We start from the raw sequence: 10,463 nt of genomic DNA, 5'->3' as shown, positions 1-10,463 counted from the left end.
CAGTGTGTAATTCGTGCGTAATGTCTACCCGTCTTTGGGTACCTGCAAAATATCCCCCCCCCCCCCCCACACACACACACACACACAGACACACACACACACACACACACGCGCTCTCTCTCTCTCGGACAGAAGTATGTTTCCCAAAGACAGTTGCAGAGCAGTCTATACTATACTAGTCCATACATATTCATGCATTTGAGTGCCATACATATTTCAAAGGGGGCATGTGTTATATAGAGGGTGAAAATGCAATATTCTCTATTCCATAGGATATTTTGTTTGCAATTCAAATTTATGTGGATGAGAAACATGGTCAGAGATAAAACTCCGGTTAGGATTTTGTCCCTGGCCCGCTTTCCCAAATAATATTTTATAAAATTGGCTAGCTTTACGTTAAAAGGCTACTTTACGCTGCCCTTAATTCCCACCTAAACGGTTTTGCTCCGGGAGAAGAGATCTTCTCTACGACCCCTTCAAGAAGAGGAGGGCATTATTGTTTTAATCCTCTTACCCGCAGTCATTTGAAGACAGGGGGTTCTGGAGGCTGAGATGGCGTCTTGTCTTCCCTATCCTAGCCCAAATCCTTCAAGGCCGGGTGAGATTCTAAAGGCACTAGCCTGGCATTTATTAGCAATCTCTCCAAAAGTCTTTGCACCGCGCTCTCTCCTCCAATGGCATGAGGAAAGCCGAAATGCAAATAAAACCAACGTATGAGGTTTTCCAAAACCCAAAACCGTATGAAGTTTTCCAAAACCCAAAGAGATCCATGTACATCACTAATGCCAAAGTATTCTGAGGAATATACATTTCATTTCTCACAAAAAATACATTTAGAAATATTTGATTAAAAAAAAAAAAAAAAATGTTAGACCCTGCAACCACAATGTCTATCACTGGTCAAAGAAAACACTGACGTTACCACACTGAAGTTAAAACAGGCTCCTTTGTCAATTTATAAATCAATACAATTCATTATTATAAATTATCAAAAATATTAGAAAATAAGTATTGAATATTGTTTTTTATTTTTAAAGATAATTGAACAGCGTTTAAATTCTGGAAATGTCATCCATCTCCCAATTAGGGGCTACTCAATTCACTGATCCAATATCCCTCAAAGGCAAGAAAAATCGAAGTATACTTCTTTTTACGTCTTGCTTTCCAGAATTTAAAGGAGTTGACACTCTTCTTAATCCATGAATTGACTGAATGTGTATCAATTCAAACGCAAATGCGAAACAAATACATGTTGATTGCATATGGGAATCCGCAGACATTATGTTCTGAAGTTGATGTTTTCGAATATAGGTATGGTCATTGGCCAAACGTCCGCTACTAATGGTGGAGAAAGAGCCTCTTTATTTGATTGACAGCTTCTATGGCCACTAGAAAACTAACATGACCTCACAGAGCACGCTTTAAAATCCCTCTTCAGCTCATGGCCCAGTAGATGGCAGCCTCCAATGTTTAGCGCGAGACGCACAGGATTCAGACACGCGTGAAGTAGCAGATCAGGCGTTTCACACAGAACTATATGGACTTGTAGTCGTTCGTTCCCAATCGCATGAAGAGCACGAGAAAGGTGGAAATGATTAACAAGGAGCCATAGCAATAATACGAATCTTAAGAAAATCACTTCAGAATCGGGATACACTTCCAAGCAGCACAACATCCAAAGACAACTCGGCTGACTAAGCAAGAGGTAAGAACTTTTAGGACATCTCTGGGACTGGGTCCACTTGTTAACAGCATTGACAGGTTGGTTACAACAGTGTTGATACACATGTGGTGGAACAATATTTACATTATTGGTGCACACTTTAAGCGTATAATAAACCTAATGGTAATTGCACGATATGATGTTTTACAAGACGTTGTCGATCAAATATCGAGCAAGCATTTACAGTATAGCGAGCACAGTAACATTATGTTTTGGCTGCAGATGTGAAGGCAAGACTTGACATAAGTGATAAAGTAGGCCTATTCAATTGGTAAAGATTCAAGTACATTTTTGTAGAATTAAAATGAGGACATCCAAAAATGGGAGATCTTGCAAAAAAATGGTATATTAAAAAATAAATCAAATTAATATGTAGATATACAGGGTTTTGTGGAAGTACTTCAGTCATTTCTATCTGGGAATTATGACGTAAGAATTTGTTGAGAGCATGAGGATTTCATGGCCTGGTATTGTAACTTTTATAGGCATAACAGCTACATTTCATGTAATTTCCCTTTCATAATTATTAACATTCAGGATAATAAAGTACATGTTCAACCCTCAGATCTATAGGTTCAGATTAAACAAAAAAAATGTATGTTTTATTTTATCTTTCGTTTAGCAGGGAGTCGCCATTGAGACTGGTGTCTCTTTTTAAAGGAAGCTCTGCATATACCATTTCATGGAACTATAAAATATAAAACAATATCAAATAAGTCAAATACAAAAAACAACACAAATTGCACAGACCCATGCCATTGTGTCCATATGGAATTGCAATTAAATTGTTTAAACTAATTGTAAATGAACGAATAGTTTGTCAGGACTAATGGTTAAGGCTACGTTGTTAACCCGTGTTGCCTCCGCCTCCTCACGTGAAATTCGCTAATCAAACACTTTTCTCGCGGATATGAACAGTCTGGAATACGAAATATGACTCTGACACCCCAAAGGGCAGATTGTCGCTTGCTATACACCTCCGGCCGAAGGGTTTTTAGCAATAACATTTTTCCTAATTTAGTCAGATCAAAGGGTTGCAATGTACATGCCAATTTTCATAATGCTGTTTTAATAACCGAAGCTTTGAACAGTGCTGCCTGGGGCACTCAAAAACATACAGCCAGGAGAAGCGATAGGCATATGAATAGACAACAATGGCAGCTCGACAGAATAAGTAGGCTTGTGTGGTAAATATGGTAGGACTATCATAACAGTACAAATATCAATAACAATAAAATGCATGAAAAACGTGAAAGTACAAAATAAGAATTAGTATGAGTAAGTAGCCTCGTTCTCTTTCGCTCTACTTCATATGCACGTGCACATGGACGCACACACACGCGCGCACGCTGTTGAACCGCACTGTATGTCCGTCGGTGTCAGCGTTGATGATAAATGGAGAGCCTCGCAGTCGAAACCTATTTGCACTTCCATTAGATGGGGAGCCAAATGTGGATCAACATGCATATTTTACCCACGGAGAAGCCATACATCTCAGCCAAAACGTTGCCCCGCGGGGCGATGGGATAAGAGACCGAGAGAGAGGGGAGGGAGGAAAGCGGGCCCATTCAACTCAAATACTTGGGGGACCAAAGTAAATGTTTAGCGAAGCACCGTCCTTCTGTCCAGGCGAATTAACCTATTCCCTCTTGCCCTGTGATCACATTCATCAGGCACTGCAGTGTAATAGGTTGGGAATAGGCACTGCGGGCGTCATACACACAGCTCCCTCATGCACACACAGCTCCCCCATGCACACACAGCTCCCCATGCACACACAGCTCCCTCATTCCCTCATTCACACACAGAATATGGACAGCAGCTTCACGGTGTTACAGGTCTGATTTTATTGCTCAGATTAGGAGTTGTTACAAAAAGTTTCATAATGCAAAAAGGTGGAAAAATAATAAATTCCTATTTATTTGGATGGAGTGTTTGATTCATTCTTTTGATTTAATAGTTACTCAAACACATTTTTATTTATTTTATTTTTACGGAGTCAATGCTGAGACCAACGTCTCCTTTCCTCCAGACGAGCCCTGTTTAGCACAACAATGCACATCAAAAAACAATATACACATTAAACTACACATCCACATTCAAATACACGTTATTATAAACAACAATACATGAAAAGCAAAACGCAATGATAAAAAACAGACACATTCTGTAGTGATGGTGCTTTGGCCTAACAGAGATCTCTATTTGAACGCAATCAAATATTGAAATAAACGTTGTAATAATACAACTGTCAAAATCATTCATAATATAATATCGATAGGCCTAACATTATAAAATAACAATAATAGAAAATAACAGTTTACCAGGCCTATTACATTGTTGTGTAGGTTACAACTATATCATTTAAGGTCTTACTATATCATAAATTAACATCATTAAGGGATTAAGTGACATTGAATTAAGTATTGTCAAGGGTAATGAAGTCAATGAACTTCAAGCAAAGGCTTACTTCTCAAGCATGTTAGCAATTACAGTTAATATTCAATTAAATACATCAATTTGATCCTTATCACAGACTGCATTAACTGCAGCGTCACTAAAAAAAATTGAATTGCGTGTGGATAAATTAAATTCTTGACTGAATTTGAATTATCACAGCCTCCTTAGCCTTGGGCAAGACTTGAGGCAGTTCATTCTGTTGTATAATATTCGTATATACAATTTAATATGTATAAATTGACTAGAATAAATATGAGTCTCAATGCGCTGTTATATCAAGCTTATCTTCTAGGTTGTGGTGATAGAATCAAGATACAGTCAATGTGCAATTGAGCACCATGATATTTCGAAAACGACTAACTATTTGAATGACTAGAATAGGCCGACCTACATTTTCAATCAGCCGAATAACGCATGGACATATACCATTTTTGGTTGAATTTAAATCAAAACATTCATATTATACATATTCTTTGCCCCCAGTAACCCATTGTGAACTTCCCCAAATCAAATCGTATTTGTCACATGCGCCAAATACAACATTATACCTTACCGTGAAATGCCTACTTTCAAGCTCTTAACCAACAATGCAGTTAAGAAGAATAATATTTACTAAATCAACTAAAGTTTAAAAATAGTAACACAATAAAATAACAATACGAGGCTAATGGCTGGAGTCTTGAGCCATTTTTAGGGCCTTCCTCTGACGCCTGTTATAGAGGTCCATACGCACTACCCTCTGTAGCGCCTTGTGGTCGGATGCCGAGCTGTTGCAATACCAGGTGGTGATGCAACCAGCTCTCGATGGTGCAGCTGTAGAACTTTTTGAGGATCTGAGGATTCTGTATCGCCCATCCTGAACTGGCCAATGAAAATAGACCTAAAGGAGCACAGACACCAGGGAAGATGAAAACATTAGAGGCTACATCTCAGGCCTAGCATGTCAAAATGCTATAGTGAGGCAATTTAAGACTTTAGGAACCCTTTCCCGCTTCCAAATCTCCTGATACCTGCCATGCATGGGAATATTTATATATTTTATATCTGTTATAATCATAACCGCTCGAGCCTCGAAGATGTCTCTTCTTGTCAAAGACCTCGACACTAACATATGTATCTATCTAATCGTGTCCTGAAGCATTTCATTTTATCTATGAAAATCTTAAAGGGGCAAATAATAACCTACAAAAATGCAGGATGAGATATTTTGCCTCGGAGACCTACATATAACCCACTGGCCACAGACGTCAATTCAACGTATATTCCACGTTGGTTCAACATAATTTCATTGAAATGACGTGGAAACAGCGTTGATTAAACCAGCGAGCACAGTGGAAAGGCTTTGATTCCTTTGCTTTGTTCTGTCCAATAAAATGAAGGATATACTTTTAATTAGACTTATTATAAAACACATTTTCTAACCTTTATTTAACTAGGCAAGTCAGTTAAGAACACATTATTATTTACAATGACGGCCTTGGAACAGTTGGTTAACTGCCTTGTTCAGGGGCAGAACGACAGATTTGTACCTTGTCAGCTCGGGATTCGATCTAGCAACCTTTCGGTTATTGGCCCAACACTCTAGGCTGCCTGCCACGAAAAGTGTTTGATTAGCGAATTTCACGTAAGGAGGCGGAGGCAACACGGGTTAACAACGTAGCCTAAATATAAACCAACATGGTCCAACAAATAGTAGGTCTAGTTAAAAATAACTAAAGTGGCTCCTAAAATTCATAGGCTAACCAAATGAGATAATTCAGTAGGCCTAGCCAAAGCATTTGTATTGACAGAATAGCCTATCATTACCGTTCAATATAATACATTTTCGTCATTTAGCAGACGCTCTTAATTAATCAGAGCGATTTACAGTAGTCATTTTCTTACTTGCATGTACTGGTCCCCCGTGGGAATAAAACCCACAACCCTGGCATTGCATGTGCCATGCTCTACCAACGGAGCCACACGGGACCTCTGTGATCCCCAAAGCGTTTCATCAACGCAATGATCTCTCAACGCGGCGCTTTCAAAGAGGATTTGAGCTTTTGCTGCGATCACAGGGAAAGTAAGCAAATACATTCATTCATAAGGCATCCGTTACGCTTTATTACGTGAACGAGTGATACTTACACCCTACCCCAATTAAAATACTTGTGTATAATTAATGGCTTGAACCTGGATATTAATGGTTAACGTTCTTGTCCAGATATTAAAATGTATTGCCCCTGAGCAATACGTCTACCTTAACGAAATGAAATGCGCCTGTATACGAATCAAATGACCACGTCGTTGGCCATTACAAGCACCACACGACTCTGATAACTTTAACATGAACAAATTAAGTAATGGTTTGTCAAGGATTAACCAACCCTTGGTTGCACAGATAAACACAAAGGTCTGCAAAACTGCAACTTTATATGAGGTGATCAAATTATGAACTGCAATATGCATAAACTGCAAGTGCACCACTGTCTACACACAACATACAAAATATCCTGAACTGTCAGATCATTAAACCAACAATGGGAACGTTTACGCATGCAACAATAGCCTGTCAAACTCTCCGGACAGATAGCCAAATGGAAACATTCAAGCAAAATGCTAACATGATCTATGCTTGTTTTCCAACAGGTAGTGCCCGTCATGCAGCACTACGGAGTGAACGGCTACTCTCTCCACGCGATGAACTCCCTGAGCGCAATGTACAACCTGCACCAGCAGGCCGCGCAACAGGCGCAACACGCGCCAGACTACCGACCTTCTGTGCACGCGCTCACCCTCGCGGAGAGACTGGCTGGTAATTTAGTCCAACAAACAAACTTTTACACACACTTGGCATCACCTTTGATGATGACTTTCTGACATATCCCCCTATAGGATAGGGTACCATCCAATTAATTCAACTTGCCGTGTTTCTTCTCTTCCAACGGCTGCACATTTCAAGACATCATTCTGGAGGCTCGCTACGGGTCCCAGCACCGCAAACAGCGCCGGAGTCGCACCGCGTTCACCGCACAGCAGCTCGAGGCACTGGAGAAGACCTTCCAGAAGACCCACTACCCGGATGTTGTGATGCGCGAGCGCCTGGCCATGTGCACGAACCTCCCCGAGGCCCGCGTGCAGGTAACTAATTCATTAACATTCCGAATGCATGGTACCTGTAGATTGAAACACAAACAATATTGGTTATTGTACCTGAATTATAATTCATGAAATATATTTACCACTGGGTAAACATTGCAGGAAAAAATGACTTTAGTCATTTGCAATTCTTCTTGGCTTGTCTTAAAGATAAACAGTAGGCAGACCTACACCAATGTAACACACATGTACATCCACAACCATTTGGCTTAATCAAATCTCTTGCACACTAAGTATGCTTCTGACTGTCTCCCAATATGGCAACCTTTCAAACAGGTGTGGTTCAAGAACCGCCGGGCCAAATTCCGCAAGAAGCAACGTAGCCTGCAGAAGGAACAGCTTCAGAAACAGAAGGAGACCAACCTAGAGGGAGGTGACGAGGAGGAGGCTCCCACCACCATCACTCCAGAGAACCAGCTCCCCCCATCCTCTTCCTCCTTGGAGGTTGAGGGTCCGCCCCTTCTGTTGGTGCCGGAAATTAGCGTGGAGTTGAACGTGACCTCGGCGGAGCAGTCAGGCAGCGAGTCGGCCACAGAGGACAATGCCACCGATAAGGAGGAGGAGTCTAACCCACAGAGGGAGGAGTTAAAGAGTGAAAGGGTGATGACGCCCAGCAACGTCTCTCCACCCTGCAAACGACTTAGCCCCAAACCTGGTAAAGGACAAGCTCTTGTGACTGGCACTTGTACAGCTCTAATATACTGTAGCTAGGGGGGCATAAGAAAACAGAAAGTCAATCAGAGAATTCCTTTAGGATGGTCAATAAAGAGTAAACATATGAAATGCTCACATTGTTGCCCAACATCAGTTCATTTGTCATACTGGCAGCTTTGCTGGTTCTTTGTTAGTTCTACATATGTCTGCCTCCCTGCCCACCAGTAAAACGTAGTTTAATGTTATTGACTCATGCTTTTTCCCCTTACCCAGAATCCCCTATGGTCTCCCGGTCTGTGACGCCCTCTTCCAGTGGTGTCAGCGGTGGGATCTCCCAGAGCCACTCCTACTCCTCCTCCCCGCTCAGCCTCTTCTGCCTACAGGAGCAGTTCCGCCAGCACATGGCTGCCACCAACAACATGGCACTCTACCCTTCCTTCGACATGGGCACCACCCCAACTCTGCCCTACCTGGGCATGAATGTCAACATGTCTCCGGCGCCGCTGGGCTCCCTGCCCTGCCAATCCTACTACCAGTCCCTGTCCCACCACGCAGCGCAGCAGGTGTGGAACAGTCCCCTGCTCCAGGCCTCCGGAGGGCTCCCCAGCCAAAACAGCAAGACCACCAGCATAGAGAACCTCCGGATGCGGGCCAAGCAGCATGCAGCCTCCCTGGGACTGGACACGCTGCCTAACTAAGCCCAGGATCTTAGTGCGACCGAGCTGGGAGATCGGTACTAAATCCCACCCATCTCTTGTCTGTAACCTCCGTAGCCCTACAGGAACCATATTCTCCAGCAGATGGTTTCAGGGGCATTAGTAGCCAGAGTTTTTAAAATCAATATGGCAAATCACCCTGGACCGAGTTCTCTCCTGCTTCTTGCTTTATCAGTTGCCTAACGTCTGGGATTGCACAGGCTATACACAGGATCTCTAAAGCAGAGCAAATACACTTCATACGTATTTACCTGTCTAGTGTTGCACTTGGTGATAAAGACTTTGCAATGTAATGTTTACAGATAAAATATGAATTTAGGCAGTTTTAAGGGAATTTGGGTCTTCAAGGGGGAAAATACATTTGTGCCAGCATTGGTGGCATTGAGAGACTATTTGTACCGTGGGGCCATTACCATTTCAATTAGGTCATGTAGGTACATAGCACATTCTAAAAACGCAAGCACATACATAAATATAAACTCAAGCCATGTTCTCCTCAATATCCTAATTAGAAGTGACTAATTTACCAGTTTAATGCCCAGTATTAAATCATGTTGTACAGAGACTGACTTGGTATTGAGAAAATCATTTCAGTGACTAAATGTGCAAAGCTTTTAATGCCGTTTTGCCCTCTGGGCAGAGGGGAGGGGAGCATATGGAATTATGAACATGCACACTATTTATGATTCCCTTATACGTAACTTGGTAACAGCATCCCTCCACAAACGGAATAGGGGGCCTTTAGGGCTGGGGTAGTCTCCAGTACTTTCTGTTGTACTCTTTAAGCCCTTTAAGGAGTGGCCAATCTTTAAATTGTTGTCAATTATGCACCTGTGATTCTCTCTGTGCTGGGATCCCATCAAGTCCATCCACTCCGATAATGTAAATAATTGTAATATGTAAATTAAGAAGAAAAATAAGTCTATCTATTCATGTTTACTGATAAGGCAAATGTAAAGGTGTTCATATGTTGTTAATTGATCATAAACTGTCCAAGTTGGCGATTCCTATAGTTGTCAGAGTTGTACAGTAGTATTTAAACGGCTCACGCCATTCCATTACCTTCTGTTCCCTGGACTACTGAAGCTATACTGTCTGGTAGTCTACATATGAGTTCCATTGTGGCTGTGATTGTAAAAGTTCTACTATTTCTCTCCAGCCTGTCATACTAACTGGTCCCGTAGTAGATTTAAAATGTTGGCGAGACTAATCTGGAAACCATAGGCATTATCATTTTCTCTCTTTAAAAATGTAAGTTTGAAAAGTGATGTTGTAAAATAAATCCTAAATAAAGCCATGCTTGGTCTTTACATACTGTAGCTTCCTTCTCTTGGTTCTTGTTCTCACATGACAAAGCTAGCCACAGCTAAGGATTTTATCATCAGTCTTCTTCCAGGGAGGAAGCAGTGCAGTGTGGAGGAAGCAGTGCAGTGTGGAGGAAGCAGTGCAGTGTGGAGGAAGCAGTGCAGTGTGGAGGAAGCAGTGCAGTGTGGAGGAAGCAGTGCAGTGTGGAGGAAGGAGTGCAGTGTGGAGGAAGCAGTACAGTGTGGAGGAAGCAGTGCAGTGTGGAGGAAGCAGTGCAGTGTGGAGGAAGGAGTGCAGTGTGGAGGAAGCAGTACAGTGTGGAGGAAGCAGTACAGTGTGGAGGAAGCAGTGCAGTGTGGAGGAAGCAGTGCCGTGTGGAGGAAGGAGTGCAGTGTGGAGGAAGCAGTGCAGTGTGGAGGAAGCAGTGCAGTGTGGAGGAAGCAGTGCAGTGTGGAGGAAGGGAATTC

At 42.0% G+C, this 10,463-nt stretch overlaps 1 protein-coding gene across 1 annotated transcript; it reads left to right on the top strand.

Annotated features, from left to right (window-relative positions):
• Positions 1-1,475: 1,475 nt before the first annotated feature.
• On the top strand, positions 1,476-10,000 carry LOC124040992 (diencephalon/mesencephalon homeobox protein 1-A-like). Its single transcript, XM_046358141.1, has 5 exons — positions 1,476-1,705; positions 6,812-6,977; positions 7,125-7,303; positions 7,598-7,976; positions 8,249-10,000. Exons 2-5 carry the CDS (start codon positions 6,824-6,826, stop codon positions 8,671-8,673), a joined length of 1,137 nt encoding a protein of 378 aa, XP_046214097.1. The 5' UTR covers positions 1,476-1,705; positions 6,812-6,823; the 3' UTR covers positions 8,674-10,000.
• The last annotated feature ends 463 nt before the right edge of the window (positions 10,001-10,463 follow it).

Source organism: Oncorhynchus gorbuscha, linkage group LG08, assembly GCF_021184085.1.
Source record: "Oncorhynchus gorbuscha isolate QuinsamMale2020 ecotype Even-year linkage group LG08, OgorEven_v1.0, whole genome shotgun sequence".
Classification (NCBI taxonomy): Eukaryota; Metazoa; Chordata; class Actinopteri; order Salmoniformes; family Salmonidae; genus Oncorhynchus; species Oncorhynchus gorbuscha.
This window is presented reverse-complemented; position numbering and strand designations above follow the sequence as displayed.